We start from the raw sequence: 21035 nt of genomic DNA on the forward strand, positions 1-21035 counted from the left end.
ACTGATGCTAGCCCAATATTCACTGCTAGTGAATTTTACATGAAACAGTCTGCATACAGTATGCAAGTAGATTGCTTAAGTTTGTTCTATCAGTTTTAGATTACTGAAATGTTTCTCCCCATGTGCAACAGTTATAGGCAACATGCAAAATATACATGAAGCAATCCAGACTTCTCATAAAATTCTATGTAGTTGCATTTTATTAAAGCTGCAGTATATAACTTTAATAAAAAATATATGTTTTCTCCATATTTTTTAAAAGCTGGCACCATGTCGTGACAATTTGTTAAAAAAAAAGTCAATCTCCTTCACCTCCTCTCTGAACTACTATTACTGGCTAAAGTAATGCAATGTTCTGGCCAAAAACAACCAATCAGAACCATAAGGAGGGTCTTAGTGCTGTCAGTCAACTCATTCATTCACCACTAAATGTGCTAATGGTGGAGAAACAACTTATTGTTGCGAAACTTATGACTAGCTACAGCATGGCACAGGGCAAGGGGAGGGAGGCTGAGAAAGCCACATGAGATTGTGATTTACATTGCTAAAACCCACCGCTTACCTCTGATTGGTTATTTCTAGATGGCACTGGGAGAAGGCAGATGAAATACATTTTTCAGAGATTATCTCTCATGCCATACTGTCACAACATAATGACAATTTTAACAAATATGTAAAAAATATATTTTTATATAAGTTACATTCTGGAGCTTTAATTTAACTTAGGAGAGGACAGGCTATAGGAGGAACGTGGTTAGAGCTGCTGCTGTCTGATTCATCTGTTGCAAAGTGTGATAAAAGGTACAGGGACAAGCTAAATATATGAAAATGTTGGTAATTTATTTCCTTCGTTCATTGAATGCTAGTGAAATGGAGGCAAACAATAGTGGGTAGCTAAGCTATGCTAAATGGTTGATCATCTCACACAGTCTACTCATCTCTCTTGGAGAAAAACTGGGTTACAAATTGGCACTCTTGTCTTTTTGTCTCTCTATCTCTACGTTTTTTTTAAAGCCTGACTTTATAATTTTCCTTAGCAGCATAGTAACTGCCACAGTTGTTCTTGTCTTCTACTAACTGCTGCTGAACATCATCACCGTCAAGTATGTTAAGCAGAAACCCATTTCATGCAGATCCAGGGGGCGGGGGCTCAGTGGATGTGTGGATGTGTGCTCTTTGGTCTGGGAGTGGTCTTGTAACATTTTATTTGTACTGCTATAGACAATTTTAGAAAACACAATATGATTGATTTTATAATTGACAGGGCCCCAGTTTTTTTAATATTTTATTTCTATGAACAACAACAACAAAAACAAATTTGTGGAGAGCCCCTTGTCGGTCAGGGGCCCTTGGAATTGTCCCAACTTTTCTCCCCTATACGGCGCCCCTGAGACAGATCATCTGTATAAAAAAGAAAATCATGCTCATCCACTTCTTCCTAGTGCTACAAATACCATCTGCAGAAATGCATTTTTCCTGGACAAAAGTTACATACCGTACCTTTAAGTGTGACAAAAAAGCCAAATAGAGGAATTCTACAAAGGGGTAAAAATATTTAAAGGAAAGGTAACAATACCTGTGTGCTAATTAGCTGAGTCTCAAGCATCTCTTGGGTTGGATCTTCTGATTCCCAGTGTCCCCTGCTACTATGAGTCCTAGCTTGTCCATCATCATCATAGACTGTCCACCTAGTTAGCTTCTCAACTGTCTGATGGGGAAGCAAGTTTTCTGTCCGAAGCCAAGTCTGCAACTCAAAAGATTTTTGCAGATAGTTGCAACTTATTAAACCATTTATTTTATGGTGCTTTGGTGTCAAATCATCAGAACAAATAGTTATTTGTTTAAATATTGAAAATAGTATTAAAGAATACACACCTGAGGGTCTCCACTCATCTGGTTGTTTCCAGTCCAGTGAAACTTTGGCTGGGCAATAGTATTTAATCCATTCCCCCCCATCAATAGTGCAACTTCTCGGTCTGCTTCTTCTTCATACAATGCACAGACACCTATTTTTGCAAAACTTGTCACTTCATTTGAAGAACATTGAGATACAGACCTTTGTGTGTGGTCAGTCACTTCTACATCTGTATGTGCACACTTGGGTTGTGCTAGTCCATTGCCTAACATTCCCACTGACATCTTGCTAAGTTTAATCTGAGAAGTTTTTAGTTTGTCTCTTGTACCACGTAGCACACTGACTCTATCTTGGTTTTCTAACATAGCTCTACTGGTAATGTTCTTTTGTATGGATAATTCTTCTGAGTTGTTGAGAAACTTACTACCCCTGTTTTCCATATTTTCATCTGATAGCAAACTTTCCAGCAATGACTTTTTCATGGACTTCAGGAGACTGAGATCTGGTTTGGAAGGAAGTACCAGTTTAGCTCCTGACTTTGGGGGTTTGGCCTTGCAGGTAGTGTGTCCTCCTGAAGGAACTGTCTTATGTGTCTCAGCTGTCTTTGCCTTTGCCAGTTTTTTCACTCTAGGAAGTACTACTGCATATTTGGCATCTAGCTCTTTATCGCTGACCATTGCTACTTCTTCTGTGGTTTCCTGGGGCCTGGTTTTTTCTTTCTTAAGTTTGTCCTCTGTAGAAATTTTGTTTTTTTGACTAGCTACCCTGGTTTTACATACAATCCTCTTAGCCACCCTGTGTCTAAAAACTTGGTCCCCAGATCTGCTGCTGCTTTGTTTTTGCCTTAAGATTTGAAGCCAGCTGGTTATACCAACTGCTTTAGTCAGAGCAGAAATCTTCTTCCGTAAATTTATTTTTTGTGGCATTTTCTTTTGAATCCAATCAGTCATCTTGAAAAAAGGTGTTAATCTTTTTCTTGGGGGTATCAAATATAACCCTTCACCCACATCCCACTGTAAAGTTTCTTCATCAGAATTGATTACCGCCTTTCTCATGTTGTGTCCAAGGGATGCCATTTCGGTTTTATCAAACAGTAGGCTCTGTGCCCTACTTTTGACAACTGTTTCATCATCCTGCTGCTCCAGAATAGCTTTGGTGTCTTCATTTTTTGCTTTTATATATATTATTTTACTTTGGTCTTCAGAACCTTTGTTCATTTTTGGCTTATGTTTCTCTTGTTCTTGATCTAAATCATTTTTTACAGAAGGGACCCTCTCATTGATTGTTCCTGTTATCTTTAGCATTAGTTCCTTATGTGGTGCATTTATGCTACTGATAGAAAGGTCTTTCTGAGGTTGAACCGCTTCTGTTAAAGAACAGGGTTTATTTTTCAGTAGATTCATGTTCCCTTTTTCTTCTTTAGTTTTTTGTTTGGGTTCTTTCTCTACTGTCTGCTTAACTGCTTTTCTCTTTTGTTTTTTCTCCCTCTCAGCTTCCTTATTTGTCTTCACTTTTTTAAACATTTTGTGTGTTCTTTTACAGGCTTAGAATGAGGCTTTCTACAGTATTCAATAGTCTTGTGACAGGCAATATTTGTAGTGTCCTCCTGGATTAACTTCTTGTTTTTTCTTGTCTTCTTGTGCTCTGCTTTGAATCTTGTCTTCAGCCTTGTGACTTCAGTTGTAGAAACCCTTTCATTTAGTCAAAATCAAATCATCTAGAAAGACAAAAATAAAAAATACAAACAGACCACAGATAAAAATGTGAAAATAAATTTAAAGACATCCTTAGTTGTTTTTCTTATATAAACACAGAGTCACAATCAAAATAAAATTGAAAAGGTTAGTGAAAAACAGTATGCTGTCAAACGTATGTATTAAATTTAGAAAAGCCAGGTCAGTACTCTGTTCCACAACTTTGCTCTTTGACTCCTATTTTTTGGCAATTCTGATCAGATCTACATAGGTGCAACGTTTGGCAAGATTTTGTGGCATTGTTTAACTGAACTTGAAAGCTGCAATACCTACCTCCAGAGAAAAATGTCAAACATAATCTACATTTTCAAAAAGAAACAGAACTTATCCATCACGTCAAGTAATATTTAAATCTTCTTGTGCCAATAAAATCCTGTCCTCCTTTTATGGTGCAAAAAAATACAGTAAAACATTGTTTTCAGATCAATCTAAATGTTGTTACAAGATGCTGCAGCCTATGAACTCATTTTAATTTAATATCTCTTACCAAACTTCTCAGGTAAAATCCAGGTATAGCTAGGAGGCAGCAGAGTACTCAGGCTTTTCCCCGATGGTTTCTGTCGCAAATACAAATATATACCCTCTCTCAATAGTTCTGAGGCACACAAAAATCCCATTCCCTTGCATTGCACGGAGGGTAAAGTATCACAAATTCAATACAGTGTGAGGAAAGGCCTGTGTTTGCACACAATAAGGATACATGTGAGCTGCTTTGGACGAAGCACACAAAGTGCCTTCTAAATTATTTAATTCAATTCCATCAGCCTGGTCCTCTGCTGTTCATATGACCAGCTGATGAATGCTTGAAGAAAGGTGAGAGGTGCTGCTGGAGAAACCAACAATATGTGATGAAAGAGAAGATACAGAGACTAAGACAGTGAAGACAGATGACTGTTTTTTAAGAACTGCACAGTATTATTTTGTCCTTACGTAGTCTTTTATTCTTTTGAGGGTTTTTTTTTTACATTGTGCATCCCCACTTGCTGCTGTGACACCAGAATTTCCCCACTGTTCAAAAATAATAATAAAAAAAATATTTTCTATATTGCGCCTTATCTTTTCATGACATAACATACCTAACACTGTGTGAAATATTAAAGTTCCTTTAAATTTTTAGGAAGTGTTGCCTGAAATTTCTCAAAATGTTACATTGTAAAAATGTTTTAGGGACCATTTAAGGGACATGAATGTCTTGGGGGAAATCCATGGCTGGGAAAACTCCCGTCAAAAATTATTTTCTTGCAGCTCTTCATTTGGGTCCTTTTCTGAAGGATTCTATTTTTTTGTTTGAGGTTTTCTGTGTGATTTTGTTCAGCATCTTTGACTTGGGGAATGAGCAAGGAAAAAAGGAGATGACGGTGGGAGGATGGGTAGGTCAATCAGCTTTGTTTTCTACATGCACATTATATGCAGAAAAATCTCCAACTCATTTCATGAAATGTCTTGCTCCCATTTGCTCACAATCTTTCAAACATTTTGAATAAGAACTTCCTTCCTCTAACTTTGATGGTGCAGACTGCACATTCCTTGAAGCAGCTTCAAAGCTCTCTTCAAGGCGAGGCTGCAATCGCTCGTCAAAATCGGAATGAATACTGATGCTCCACTTGCAAGCCAATTGCCATGTCTTCTGGAAGTTGTGAACGACTAAGCATGAAATCATAAGAGAAAAATCCGGTGACTTTGTTCTTGGTGCAGTTATAGGTGTGCAATAAAAGTTTCACATTTTATTTCCAGTTAGTTTTCTGTTTGTGCTCCACAATCCCGAGCCTTTGAAGTGTCTGATTAAATCATGATTTCCTCGTGTATAATATGGAGTTGTCCAGGTCTTTATAACACTAGTGATGTTAGAGGTTTTTTTAGGAGGGTAGATCAAATTGTGGTCCTTGGACTAGATGCCACTTGAACCAGATCTAAGTAATACAAAATACATTCTTATTACTGATCATTATACAAAGTTTGCATTTGGAATAACAAACCAAAAAACGAAGAAGGTGGCAAAGTGTTTGACAACTTTGTGTGCTATGGATTACCAGACAAATCAGGGACCAGATTTTTATGTGTCTGGTAATCCATAGCACACAATAAAGTCATGTAAGGTGGTTTATTTGGCTGATGCAGCTCTTTCATACTGCTACTCGTAAGTATTTGTAAACAAATGCAAAAGTGTGCCAAGGAAATGGAAGCTGCAGCATTTCAAACTTTACGCCCTGTTTATTCTCATACAGTAGCAGCTCTGGACAGAGGCACTCAGGAACTTTGTAGGGTGGAAATAAAAAGCTTAAATTCAACATTTTAAATTCAACCGTAATTTAATCAGGTAAGTTCTTATTTACAATAATGCAGCTGTTCACTAGCATGCTATCGTCCTTGCTGAAATTATTTAAAAGCTGGAAGAAAACATCTGATCTTAATATGCCTTTTTTTAATTAGTGGTTGTTATGGTGAATAATGTATTGTTGCTCTATTGATTATGAGTTTAATTGTGCTGGCAAACAAGCTTAACTCAAGGTTAAGATGGAGGTAATAGAAATTGAAGATATTAGCTGTTTAACAAGGTAATTTCTTACAAACCTTTGTACCACAGACATGACACCAGACAAAAGGTCTTAGGAAAAACATATAATTGTGTATAAGAAAATTACAGTGTAAAATTTCATACAACTGAAAAATATCAGGTTTCATAATCAGTTTACTACAAAAATATATTGCAAGATGATGCTAAAATACCAAGCATTCAAACACACAGTACCAAAATATTTTCTAGTGTGATCTAAATAGCAGCCAATCCCAGTTAAAATAGGCACAGTTGTCACATACATAATACAGTATATAACAATTTTCTATCATCACTTACAATTACATTCCAAAATCACATCAATTATTGCTGGCTTAAACAGTTTACAAAACAATAACAATAATAATATTTATAAAAATAAACCCTAGACAAAGTTCCCCCCAAAAGAAGAACAGTGTGCTGAGCTGTAGTGCACAAGTACCTGTGGACAGATTACCTTACAGTTAACAGAAAGGGGTGGGACTGAGAATGTAGTGTGAATCCCCATTTTTTTTTAACAAACAAGAATCTTTTTTCCCCCTAAAAAGTAACAGTTTAATTTAGAAACAGCCCTTTTTTCAAATTTATCTTATGATTACAGAAAATCATAAATTCTGAAAGGGAGAAATCGTAATACAACAAAGACCTACATTGAAAAGGCCATTATTAAAATTATGACCCCTAGTAAAACCAAAAAAGTAGTAAATTAAAAATTAGTTCACTGCATGAACCTTATTAGAGAATGTGTCCGTATAAAATTACCTAGTGTCCCGTTAAAAAGAATTTGGGTGAAATATATAGTATAGTACATTTTTAAAGTATATATTTTTAAATTTAGGCATCAAGCTAATTCATGTGTATCACTACAATATACATACAGACAAATACTGGCAAACAAAAAAGAAAACCCACAAACATCTTAGTTTAAAAGAAAACAAAAAAAACACAACTTCAAATTAATTTTTTTTCCCCAAACTTACTTTTACCACAGGTATTCATTGCATCTATGAGGACTGATCACAACTGGTTTGATGGACTCAGATTGTGGGCAGGAAAAGGAAAATATTTAATGTAGTTTTCAACTGGAAGCGAGTCACCATGCCAAGGAGGCCGTGTTTAAGGCCCTGGACTCATCCTTCAGTCTGCTGCATCCTTAAGGCACTCAAACAGCTGCAGCACTGTGAGCCTTTTGGCCTCCATTTAAAATGGCTCTTAGAAGGATCAGGAATCAGTAGTGGTTGTGTGTTCCAAGCAGGAGGTTAGAGAAGCTGTGTGACTGCAGTGCACTTCATACATTTTAATGGGTTTATTCTCTAAGGAGACAAAAACAAAACGTAAACAGTAAATTACCCAAAATGCACAAAATACGAGAATAATTGAGCAGTCTTACCTGAGCAGTTGAGAACCTGATCTCAGACAACAGCATTCTTCACATTATTCCCTGGGAATGCCCTTTAGACAAACCACAAAGAGTTTCAACCTTAAAACTGAAAGGCTTAGCCTATTCTGTATTTAAGTACAGTAACATTTACTGAATAATGAAGGAAAAATCTCACTTTTTCTAATCTAAAGTACATTTTAAAAATATTCGACACTTTATCTTTTTCCACATTTTGTAATGTAATTTAAACTGGAATAAGGTAATTTTGGAGACTTTATACTGAAATAATTAGACCTCAAATTATTCATACCCCTAGGAGGGGTATGAATAATTTCATAAAAAAGCCAATTTTTTTCATATAAAAGCCAATTTTTTTAGTTCATACAAGGAGTGTGCCAAGAAGGAAATGGCAATACTCATCTCAGTTGTGGTTTTCTTTGAAAAAATAAAAACAAAACAAAAATCACAAGAATAAAGGAGAGGATAAATATGTTATTGCTAAAAGGTGAACAAGTAAGCAAAAGTAGACACACTGAAACCATGTAAAACCCCAGGTAGCTGTGTGAATGGTAGGAGTTTTAAAGCTGCAGTGTATAACTTTTAGAATAGAATATGCTTTTTACATGTTCGTTCAAACTGTCAACATGCCATGAAAGTATGGAATTAAACAGGTTATCTGTGAAAAAATGGAGCTCCTCTGCTTTTTCTCTGTGTTCCCAGTGCTAACTAGAAACAACCAATCAGAGCCAGTAGAAGTCTCTTAGTGTCATTACCCACCCTTGTGTACGTGCTGCTCAATTTTTTTTATTCAATTTATTTAATCAAGAAAATCCCATTGAGATTAGAAATCTGCTTTGCAAGATAATCTTGACCAAGTCTGGTAGCTAATGTGCTAATGGTGGAGAAAACCATTTATTCGCCGTCATCGATGGCCACACTAATTAGTCTGAGCATTCAGGCTCTGCAAGCCTCCTGTTTTGGCCGGGAAATTACTGTATTTTACGCCTCTTTCCTGCCATATTAGTATTTTCCGGTAATTTTTCAGTATTGTAACATAATAATTTCAAATAAGAATTAATGTGCCTCTCTAAACTGAATGAAGTCATTAGCCTCGCGAAAACTACCACCTGCAGTACCTGGGGAGGCAGTTCTTATAAGGCTAGTGCTGACAGTGGAAACAAACCAAGTGTTGTGCCAAAAAGTGATGGTCTGCCAAATACAGCTGCCAAACAAAGATGGCCCCACAATTAGGTTTTAGACTGTGGTGTGTAACACAGTTAGGTGTTACACACCACAGTTGGGTGTACTTTGTACACCTAACTGTTAATTGAAAAGCAGGACAACCTTGTAAGTGGTTGACAGGCAGTTATTTTAAATTTCTTATAAACCTGCCTTAAAATGTAAGGTGGGACGGCTCATAGCAGGTGGTGGAAAATTTCCTTTATTTTTAAATCCACAACTTGACAGGTATGTCAGGAAGACAGCAGAGCCTGCTAGCATAGCAGGTAGCATAGAGAGCAAGGAGGAGAGGGATGAGCAGCATCCATGTGAGGGTGATTAACAGTACTCCTCCAAGCTCTGATTTGTTGTTTCTAGATAACACTCAGAACCCTGAGAGAAAGCAGAACAACTTTATGTGAAATAAATGTGTGAAAAATTTTTTTTATAAAAGTTACATACTGCAGTTTTAAAGTAGAGCTACAAGAAAATAACCACAAGAGTTCTCAAAACTATATCAAAGTTAAAGACAACTTCCCAAGCGTGACTACATTAAAAATAAATGGGAAGAAGATGTAAATATAGAAATATCTTTTATATCCATGGATATAGAATATTAAATATAGAAACTCTGCAAAAAAAAAAAAAAAAAAAAAAAAAAAAAGCTTATTGTTCAGTGCACCAAAAGTCTGGAGGCTAAAAAAAATAGCAGAATGTTTTCCTGGAAGAGTTGTATTCGCTTTTCCATATAGTGAAGAATCCCAAGTTTTGTTTAAAGTTTTGGTTCGTCTTTAGTTGAATTAAAAATCTTAAACAGTCTCTAGACTGTCAATGTTGGATTTTTCAGATAGTTTACCGAATCCATTATAAACTTTATTTGCCACCCAGTGCCACCACCAGATATCACTGCAAAAAGTTGATGCAATGCCGTTAGCCTCTCACACATTTTTTTTTTTATTTTTTAGCCAGCCTAAATAAATTTACTCATATCTTTAAAGTAAATAACAAATGATTCTTTAAGAAAATACCAGTGACTATTGATTGCTTCTAAAACTAATATTGATGTATTCAGGGCAGATACTTACGTCTGGTCACCCTCTAAAGACTTTTGGATCTCCAGTAGAACCTCTGGAAAAAGACATGAGAAGTAAAATCTTTGTGTTAGTCCTGGAAAAACATCTTAGTCACAGAGGGAAGCTGCTCACTATACTGGAAGTAAATTAAACATTTCTTGGGAAAAAGGTTTACTCCTATTGCCAATATGAAAAGCACATGCTTCAATATTTACCAAAATAAGAATAAAAAAGGGTAAGCTAGGGAGAAGTGGATTCTATATTGAGGAATTTTAAGTTCCATGTTTCATCACACTCTTCACTATCTCAAGGACTTACTTTCATCATTCAGCAATGCATGCTCCATAACACGTCTAGCTGCACTTTCTAGAACACACAATCAGACAAATAGAGGATCCTTCACATTAGTACAGTCACAAGCATGAGTGTATGACACTAAATAAAAATAACTCTTGAACAACCACATTAGTCAACAGCAACAACTGACTCTACACTACACCCAGACACACAGTCATTAGAAGCCAAATGCCAATGCAGAATTGGTGTGTGAAATTAAAATACCTGCATCCTCAGTGTCTTGTGTACATCTAGATGAAGAAAAAAGACAAATACGTATGTGATATTCACTGAAGCAATGATCTAGAAATCAAAAGGGAAAATAGGGAGAGAACATGTACCTGAGGGCTGATGAGGCTCCTTCAAGCTTTGGTTGGTGTTGGTTGGAAAAGACTGGAGGAAGAGGAGCTTCAACCAGACAGCGAGGTTCCACCAGATAGCGAGTTGACAAAGAGAATCGTTCAAATTCAGATGGAGACATCAGGTAAAAGCCTGTAAAAGGGCCAGTTCCTAGTGAGTAGTAGGCCCTAACAGCAGTTTTCTTAGACATTTCAAAATTCTAAGCTTTGTATATCTTTCGTCAATGGTTTTTGGCCAATACCATTTTTTTCTCTGAGAACTATAATATACATTTTAGGTCTTGCAGAGCTTCCCAACTATGAAGGAGTAAGGCTTAATGTATCCTTACTCCTTCCTTACAGCTTCACCCCAGCCATCCTCATTACAGGTTACTGCCATCAGCTCACAAATACATGGAGAAAACATGCAACACAAAAGGCTACAAGAATTCATTGGTCCCCGTTAGTGTTAACCTCAATAACAAAATCTGAGATGATAAACTCAGACAGAGGCTGTAGTAGTCTCTGTCTATAATACACACTGTATTGTGTGTGTTATGGATGTCACAGTCATTATTGTAATTTTTATTGTGTTTGTAAATTTATCTGCATTCTTTGTTTGTTGTCCCTTAGAGACAATAAAGTTTCATTTTCAGATGTGTGGTTATTTAGGAATTGATTGCGATTTTCCTGGGAGGATGCTGACTTCAGACAGTGCTGAGGTTGATCCTTCTTTTACTGATCTGTTAAATTTCAGCAGTCATCTGTAGACTGTGCACAGAATATGTAATGAGAAAGGTCCAGATAAAGATAATGAAGTTTCCTTTTCCATCTCTGATGTGTGAGTAAATCAATTCCAGAATGTTTTCTTCTCTAGGATAACTTTGTAGTAAAAGTTACATACTGCAGATTTAGTTATCCTTTCTTAACAGAATGTTGTCAAATTTAATACCATCTATGATAACCATTGACAAAATCTCATCACTGGACAACGTACTAAATACCAAGTGAATTTGTACACACCTTAATTATTTGGCATATATTAGAATTTAAGAAGGAAACAGCATCTCAGGTCAAAAATTAATAGAGAGAAGCACGTTTACCCTGGCCTTGCTTGGTGAAAACACAGGAGGCGATGCCACTGACATCCTCCCGTCGGATGCAGGGGTGCCTAATCTGCATTTTAATATGTGGGAGTGACAACACATGCACGTCACCCTGATTGGTCAGAAAAACCAATCCACTCTCCCCATAGTCCTCTGTTCGGCTGCTGCCAAACCAGGCCACACCCACTCTCCGCACCCTGGACCCATCCACAGCAGTCAGCTTAAGCTTCATCTTAGAGCTCAACTTTGGCAGAGTGAAAACCTAAACACACAAAAATACAGCAAAACTTTCAGCAAAAATTGTGAAAAAAGGTCGCTATGCATCCAGTTCTAGTTGTAAGCAGATCACATATTTGCACTAAAAATAATAGTTATTTTTCATCAAGCAAAAAACATTTTTATCTGGAGCTGAGATTCAGTAAAAATAAAAGGGATGGAGTGACCAAGTTTACAAAGCTGGATAACTAAACTGTACTTGAAAGGTTTGTAGTTTTCTATGAGAAGATCAATTTGTAAAAGAAAAGGGATATAAACATCCCTCTTAATGAATGGTTAATTGTTCATTAAAAAGCAGGCGAGCAAATTGGTAGCATGAAGGAATATTTCCAGCATGACTGGAACAGTTTGGTAAATAGATTACAGCACTCATTAAGAAATTTTGAGAGCTCCGCAACCACTGGTTCACTTCAAAAGAGGCTTAAAGACTTTTTTATTTAAGCAAGCCTATTCTGCCTCCACATGATTTTTATGATGTTGATTTTATGATTTTAGTTGCACTGTGTAGCACTTTGAGATTTTTTTCTAATGAAAAGTGCGGTACAAATTATATTGATTATTATTATTATTAGCTATGTGCCAACTAAAACTGGTACAGCCCAAGTTAAACAAAAAATGACAGGTAAGTCCAGTTTCTGATTAATGTTAGTCTGACCACATATCCCTTGTTCTGCAACCAACTTTCACCTCCACAAGGAGAAATGTTCTGTCACTATTAAAATGATCATCCCACATATTTTAATTCACAATGAAAAATAAATTAATGCAAAGCATTACACTCATACACTGATTCTTACACTCATAGGGTGAGGAAAAATTTCTCAGTTTAAATTCAATTGCCCTTTGAGATCATAAGATATAAAGAGCATTGTGAATAAAATCTATTATTTTTATTATTAATTAAGTTTATTTGTATAGCACCAGAGAGAGAGAGAAACAGCATATTACAAAATCTAATGCACATTTTTTGGCTCAGCTATTTGCACCAGGAAAGCTCAGTAATGCGCCTGCATCACTGTAGACACAGCACCAATCTGCCAATTGATACCCCGCTACAATTTTCCTCATTTATGAACAAGACCTTGAGATACTTCAACTCCTACAGTTGGGGCAGGATGTGGTGGAGGGACTACGTTTCCCGGCTGGCCTGGGAACACCATGGGATTCCCCCGTAGGAGCTGGCCCAAGTAGCTTGAGAGAAGAAGGGAAGTCTGGGTCTCCCTGCATAGGCTGCTGACCCACAACGCAAAATCAGATAAGCGGCATATGATGGATGTAAGGCCCGTAAAAATCACAGCATGAAAACAAAAAAAATATGATTTTACTGTCCCATTATTACTTGCCAAACCAAGAATCATTCATTGGATTGTCAGCTACACAGCTTTTCATTTCTCTTCTCCTTACAAAGCCCGCTAAGTTAAACTGTGCATCATGTGTTCGCCTCTGACCTTGAACTGCTCCTCAGAGATGACCAACACATGGTGTGAGCCAAGCAGGTCAGGTGAGCGAGCCAGATCATGGGCTGTCTCTAAAGGTTCAGGCAAGGGAGCCCCGTGACCATCCAACACCACAATCCCAACCACTGGGGCACGGTGCATCAGCTGGATCTCCTTAGCTGAATAAACGAGATAAGTGTTATACAGCCAGAGGTAAGAGAACACACTGCAGTTCTGTAAAAACACTCACCTGGCTGTGCAGTAAGAGCTTCATCTGCTCTGTGCTCCACAGGAGGGATGTAGAGAATGTATGCAAACACTGTTCCACCATTAGTCCCTGCCCACAGGGACGGGGTGTTGTGTGAACCTACAAGATGATGACAAACCATGTATTAAAACCAACTGAACAAGAATGTCATACTTCTGGCTATTGTATTCTCAGTCTCCTCCTCTTTGTCAGTAAGTGTAAGGTCTGGCCTTCCTTTCAATTGGCTGGATACATGAATTCCACATTCATATGTCATAAATGTACTTTCTACAGTCTCCAAAACAACCAACACAAAACCAGTGTCTTCGTGCATAAACAGAGCTTAATTTCATCAGTGTTTGGGATCAATATTTACTATCTGACAAGAAGGTGTCAGCGAAGTATAGAGTTCGAACAAGGCCAGTGAAGGAATCATCTGAGGACCGAGCTTCAATTTTCCTCTGGACAGGAGCCATCTCCATCTCGGCCTGTTCAGCCTCAAGACGAGCGTTTGCCTCCTGAATCTGTTTAGGAAGAAATCTCAGGCGTAAAGAACAGCAAAATGCTGTGTTGGATAAAATAAAACAGTGTTGATCCAGTTAATGCTACCTTGTTGGTATTGCTGATGTGATGTTTTCTCAAGGAAACTCTGCTGCGTCTGATTCTTCTAAATGACTGTCGCAGGGACTTCTTTATGCTCTTTACTCTGGACAGAGGTCCTTCCATTGCGAGCTGGTCACTGGGATTTAATGTGCACCTGTAATTTAAAGAACCGACAGAAACGTGAACAATAAAATTTCCTTCAAAACAAATTAACCATAAGAACCGCAACAGGTGACATTCGAACAATAAGAGAGCCACTAAACAAAGGGAATGCATTGATAACAACAACACTGCCTGTAATACGAAAACAATAATTATTCAAAATTGGAAAATTAGGAGTGTGTTCTATTGTGACTGTATAAGGTAAAGTAAGGTAAGGTAATTTTATTTATATAGCACATTTTCAGCAACAAGGCAATTCAAAGTGCTTTACATGAGTTAAAAGGAAATACAAACAAAATAACAAACCAAAGGAAAGAGAAAAGAAAACTAATCTAATGTTCTAAAGTATGTAAACTAAGTGCTCCTGTTCAAGTGTTGCTAAGTATCTAATTCCATTTCTAAATAGTGAGTACTCTACAGTTTCTGACAAAATAAGCTAAAGAATGACTGATCCAATTCCTTTTCTGGGTTAAAAGTAATATAAACTAAACAGTCACTGTTCCTGTTAAGTATTTCTGGATTCCAAGTTCATAGTTATTCTAATTAGGCCTGAGCAGCTAAGCACTGCGAAGGCCTATTGTAATCGTGCTATTGTAATTGTGCTGTTTATTATTACGATTCTTCCCCCCTCTTTAGGGGGCTTTTTGGGGGCTTTATCATACTCAAAAACTCACCAAACTTGGTGGACTCATAAAGCCCGTGTAAAAGAACATGTAATATATATTTTTTTACATATTTGTTAAAATCATTATGTTGTGACAGTATGGCATGAGAGATGATATGTGAAAAATGTATTTCATCTGCCTTCTCCCAGTGCCATCTAGAAATCAGAGGCAAGAGGTGGGTTTTAGCAATGTAAGTCACAATCTCGTGTGGCTGCTCAGTCTTCCTCCCCTTGCCCTGTGCTATGCTGCAGCTAGCGATAAGTTTCACAACAATAAGTTGTTTCTCCACCATTAGTGCATTTAGTAGTGAGTGAATGAGGTTGATTGACAGCACTAAGACCTTTCTCCTGGTTTTGATTGGTTGTTTTTGGCCAGAACATTGTCTTACTTTAGCCAGTAATAGTAGTTCAGGGAGGAGGTGTGGGAGACCGATTTTTTTCAAATTATCTGTCTCGTAACAAATTGTCACAACATGGTGCCAGCTTTAACAAATATGGAGAAAACATATTTTTTAATTAAAGTTATATACTGCAGCTTGAATAAAATGCAACTATATAGTATTTTATGAGAAATCTAGATTGCTTCATGTATGTTTTGCACGTTGCCTATAAATGTTGCGCATGGGGAGAAACATTTCAGTAATCTAAAACTGAGAAAAAATTTAAGCAACCTACTTGCATACTGTATGCAGACTGTTTCATGTAAAATTCACTAGCAGTGAATATTGTGCTAGTAACAGTATTGAACCAAAAAAAAGCAAGGCAGTTGCAAGCCTTTAAAAATTGTGACGCTTTTGATAGGCCACATAGACTCAAGAAATTGTAACAGCAGCTGTGCAGGGGTGTCCAATTTAATTTTTTGTCATGGGGCCCAAGATTCCTGGCAGTGCCCCTGCTCCCACAACCATACCCTAGATAAGCATAATAAGATGTTTTCTTTTGTAAAATCAAAGCAGTAAAAATACTGTAAGCTGTTTGGTTTTATTAATTTAAATAAAATATTTGGACATTGCCATGTTTATGCTGCAATGCATTCTGCGTAAATGACATATGCTAGGCCTGATTGCGCTAGCTTCATGCAGGACAGCAGCACTGAGTAACATCGTTAAGCCTTTTCGACTTGAATCTTGAATTCCTGCATAAAGTTGCATCTTCAATCCATTTAAAATGGTTAGATTGTAGGTACAGACCCAGGTATTAATCAGTGTTAAAAAACAGCTAATGGAGAGCACAAATGCTACACTAAATATATTAGAAACAAATACAAACCACCCATTCTTTTTCTTCTGTACTTACTTGACAAGAACATTGTTCTTCTGTAGGTAATCATACACGCCAAAGCCGTGGCTGGTTCCAAAGGCTACCAGCTTCCACTCCGAGTGTAGACTGAGGGCTGTTACTACAGCAGGAGGCTGGCACTGGACCACAGTGAAAGGCTGGAACCCTGGCGGGAAAAGCACAGGCTCCTCACGAACATCCAGTTGGGTGTGGCCCTAGAAGAAAAGAGGCAATAAAACCGCTGTAACATATAGACACAGATATTTTGAGTATTTCCTCCCCATTTAATACTAGATTTGTAAGCTGTGTAAGCACGTTTGTGTGTAATTTTGGGTTTACACAAATTGTAAACTGCAAAGAAACATTTGTGTGCGACTTCAGCAACTTTCAAATGTGCTTTCAAATGCTCAAATTTCAAATTTGTAAATTAATTTAAATGTTGGTGGAAACTGGGTCGTCAGAGTTTTGCTTTTGTCACAACACAAGGATCCAGTGACAAAGGGCAAAGACATTTTTCCTTGGAAAATTGAGTACCTCAGTACTCAATAACTGTATCACAATTGTGTGTGTAAATTTATTTTGTATTGATAATTTCTTGATATTGGAGTGGGCATAGGAAAAAACATATCAAAGTTACCAAAGTCATGCAAAATGTTTTTTGCGACTTACAAATCATGTTTTACACACAGAAATATCCAAAGCAATACAAAACAGGCTTACACAGTTTACAAATCCACAGGTACTTTGAGAATTTTCCCTCCATAGAACATGCCTTTGGTTTTAAGGCATTGTGAAGCAGCCAGTGAGTCCTACAACAACTTCTTTAAGGCATTCTAATAAATAAAATTGTTTAAGCAAAATTTCTGACTCAGTGCTTTATAAATGTGCATATTGTTGAACAGTCATGTGTTTCACAGGGAACATTGATTGCAGTTGCACAACATCCCTCTGATTGGTAACAGAGAAAAACAGAAGAGGACAATCTGAAAAGGGCCCAGAATTGTCAAATATTTTAAAATCAAGAATCCATGTCCCAGTTTTCAGCTGGAGGACAAAAAAATAAACAAAATAAAAAGCTTGCCTATAATGACTACCATTGGTTTTAGCTGTCATGCTGTAAACATAGCGCACTAAATCTTATATCTGGCAACTTTTGAGGTACTATATCAAGCAAATTTACCCTTTGTGTGTTTTATTGAGAAACTTGGCTGATGTGACATGGTGCTTGTGTTCTTTGCCAACTTTAGCCACGTGAAGACTCATTTTAGCTTAATTACAAAAGCCGCTAATGAAGACATGCTACCAGATGTGGAGGATGCTAACTAGGACCAGCCATGATCACATTTCCGGATACCTTCAAAGAGCTGCTTTCAGGAAACAAGGACATTGAGAAGATCTCCCAGTTTGCAGAGCGCTACAGAAAGGTTACAAAGAAGGAGATGGCTGACACGATCCAAAAGTATATATAGATTTTTTTTTTATTTTCTTGTAATATTTCTCTTTTTCTTTTCATCAACTTATTTTATTATCGCTACTTGCTACTTGACTTGATGTACGGGGAAATATTAATGACAATTAAAATGGTCTAATGACAGTCACAGTCACAGTTCACACTGCAGCCTGAAGTGACCCAATTCCGATTTTTTTGCCGGGGCCACACATGAGACCTGTCTGTGTTCTGCAGTTTTAACAGGCAAATGACCTGAAAGCGTACCGGATGCGCAGCAGAGGGCGCAATAGGGTCAGCGTTCCCAGTGTTCTGCCAACTGCCATAAAAAGAAGTGCTCAGTGTTTGCAGAAGTAAACATGGATGCCAACGGTGGAGCATATGGAGTGAAAATAGTAACAAAATATCTGTGCGCATGTAAAAATATCTGTGCATGTGTAAAAGTATCTGTGCGTGTGTAATACTGGATTTGTAACTCGTGTAAGCCTCTTTGTGTGTAACTTTAGATCAGGGGTCCCCAAACTACGGCCCGCCTCCACATTTGGTCCGGCCCCCGAACAATACCAGAGAGCATTCAGATTTTTTTTTTCCATATATTGTATTTTCCGGTTTATATGTGTATTTTTCTTCAACCACCAGGGGGCTCTTTAGCAGGAAATTTGTCCTGTAAACTGTGGGTGTTTTGTTTTGCATGGCGCATTGCTGCCATCTGTTGGACTTTTAGGGAACTGCTTGATTTTTATGTTATTTAATCAGTACGGTTGTTTGCTAACAGTAGAGCAGATGAACAAACGTGTCTGTTATGAATGCTGCATTCCAGGTCGAGTTCTTCGAAGCAATGCCTGTAAGTAGCAACTTATACTTCAAAACGAGCCTTTATGTTAACATATGATAAAATAAGTAACTTGTTTATTGAATTAGTTTTGGAAATACCTGCGGGCGATTTAATTATGTGCTACGACCTAAGAAATCTTAGCAGGCTGTCGTTATGTAGCATTGCAGCTAATAGCATTCTGAGGTAGCTGTTGTATCAGTTGTACTTCTAATGTATGTATCTGAATGTAAAACACTTCTGTTAGCTGCTCTGAGCTCATCCTGAGTTGTTTGTGTTTTGACAGTTTCACTCCATTGTACATGGAAATAAAGGAAGAACTAATTAATCCTGACTTGTGTGAAAGGAGTTTGGCTGATGGTTAGTTTTGGTACAAGGCACCATAGCGAGACCATTACAAAGTGAATCATTGGAAGTCAAAATTGGAAATAAAAGAAGAAAGCACCTATTAAAACAGAATTCGGTTTTAATAGGGAATTGAAATTTGAGAATGTTGTTGATCAGTTAAATAGCATTGAGGGGAAAAAGAAGATTTTTCGTTTTTTACATAATACTGAGATCATTATGAGAATTTGAGGTATAGATATTAAGATCCAGTAGATGACAGTAGTGCAACAATAATGGATGCAAGCTGCTGTTGAAATCTAAAGAAGAAGAAGAAAGCGCCCATTTCATTTAGCTCATGCTAGTAGCAACACGAAGGATCAGAACTTTTACTGTTACAGTTTCCGTTTGGAAACTACCGTAATCAGTTCAGTTAAATCTAATCTTGGTAACTTTTTCTTTTTCAACTGTAATAAATGTGATATTCAGTTGACCTGTTATGACTCAAATGTTGGCTGTCCCCCCCCTGCTGCTGCTGCATCGCTGTGGAAAACCTGGAGCAGCAGAGATATCTGCGGCTTATATGTGTATGTTTACTGGTTTAAAAAAAACAAAAAAACTTTGGGGTTGTGGTTTATAGTCCGGTGTGGCTCATAGTTAGGAAAATACGGACTATAATCATTCCTGACTTTTCTTCTCTGATGAACCCAGAGAGGGTTATTTGATGGTGCTTTCTGGAAAACAAAACATTTTTACATTTAGGCACTCCTGCAATCATCACACTTTTTCTGTTACAAACTGACTCCGGCCCCCCACCAGAGAAGGGAAAGGTTATGTGACCCTCACAGGGAAAAGTTTGGGGACCCCTGCTTTAGATAGTTGTAGCTGTGAAACATGATTTGTAAACCGTAAAAACAAAATAAACCTTCTCCTACGCCTACAAATGTTGAAAAAGTACGCACGAGTCGCCAGATACAAACACACACAAAACTGCATTTACGCACAGATCCGGTTACGAGTGCACAAGTATTTTTGAGTCTCATTTCACGCTTCTGAAGCTCCCAGATTTGTATGTAGATGGTGCGTTTACATGCTAGCAGAAAACTGGGTCATCTGATTTTTGCTCTGAGTGTAGTGTTTTTATCCTTTGAACGTTTCTCACTGTGCTTGTGCCAAAGTGGCAAATACATTAGTGAAAAACGGAATATCTCAGCACTTCCTTATGATATTCCAAAAATGTTTATAGACATATTGTGCATTTTTGAGTGGTACAGGAGACTACGTGGTCTGAAAAACGACCACTGGGTGGCGGAATGGTTCGCTGGCCAAATAGGCAGGCAAACCAACTAAGTAGAAGTAGAAGCTCTCCGATTATAATGAGACATCGAGTAATTATAAATAATTTCAGATTACGTTTTACTGTAATTCACTCTGCACAGTTTGAGAGTCTATCTTCAGTCTTAACTTTAACCCAGGTTGATCTAGTTTTATGATGCCGAAGTCAGCAAGCATCTTCAGATTATGGCAGTTATGGATGTTGGTCACTATCACTGAAACCGTACTTTGTTGCTTCAGCAGTACTGAAGGTAGACCTGGACCTGCAGGAACATCATCTGCTGCTAGACTTTATTCACCAGAACAAACTGAAAGGTTCTTCAGTTATGTTGACTTTTCAACATACTTAAGGAATTAGTCTAATGTCCACACATAGGCCTGTCACAATAATCAATAATATGATTATGATATGATAAATTAAAACAAACTTAATCATTTCCATTGGCCTGATTTATCATTTATCTCTTTTTTTTCTCTCTTTCTACCAAAAACTGGATGATAAGTCTTCAGTTTAGTACTTTGGTCTTGACTAGCCCTTATTTTCAAAGGCAATTTTGTTTACAAAGACTTCTAAAAATTCATTTTATTAGTTGTTTTCTTTATTTATTTTGGATATTAAAAATGTCTTCCAGTTCCAGTGTTAAATATTCATTAGAATTTAAAGCTTAATGACCTTTGAGAATGTGTTCTTGCATTATTATTTTGTCATTACCATTACATTACTTAAAAAATGGTCTCAAAAGAACAATATTATCGTTTGTCGAGATAACTTCTGGAACAATTTATCATACAATAAAATTTTTCAACATGATATTT

At 37.2% G+C, this 21035-nt stretch overlaps 1 protein-coding gene across 1 annotated transcript in view; it reads right to left on the reverse strand.

Moving 5' to 3' along the window:
* Positions 1 to 6213: 6213 nt before the first annotated feature.
* The window catches only part of llgl2 (LLGL scribble cell polarity complex component 2), a 44703-nt gene continuing 29881 nt past the window's right edge, over positions 6214 to 21035 (reverse strand). The window contains exons 8-19 of the mRNA XM_015048415.1: positions 16300 to 16496; positions 14184 to 14331; positions 13951 to 14098; positions 13578 to 13694; positions 13340 to 13506; positions 11613 to 11877; positions 10513 to 10663; positions 10397 to 10422; positions 10154 to 10201; positions 9848 to 9890; positions 7554 to 7615; positions 6214 to 7476 (exon numbers count right to left, since the gene is read on the reverse strand). Coding sequence (XP_014903901.1) covers positions 7576 to 7615; positions 9848 to 9890; positions 10154 to 10201; positions 10397 to 10422; positions 10513 to 10663; positions 11613 to 11877; positions 13340 to 13506; positions 13578 to 13694; positions 13951 to 14098; positions 14184 to 14331; positions 16300 to 16496 — 1350 coding nt within the window. The 3' untranslated portion in view covers positions 6214 to 7476; positions 7554 to 7575. The remainder of the gene's footprint in view (positions 7477 to 7553; positions 7616 to 9847; positions 9891 to 10153; positions 10202 to 10396; positions 10423 to 10512; positions 10664 to 11612; positions 11878 to 13339; positions 13507 to 13577; positions 13695 to 13950; positions 14099 to 14183; positions 14332 to 16299; positions 16497 to 21035) is intronic.

Source organism: Poecilia latipinna, unplaced genomic scaffold (assembly GCF_001443285.1).
Source record: "Poecilia latipinna isolate Pla-1442-1.1 unplaced genomic scaffold, P_latipinna-1.0 Scaffold882, whole genome shotgun sequence".
NCBI lineage: Eukaryota > Metazoa > Chordata > Actinopteri > Cyprinodontiformes > Poeciliidae > Poecilia > Poecilia latipinna.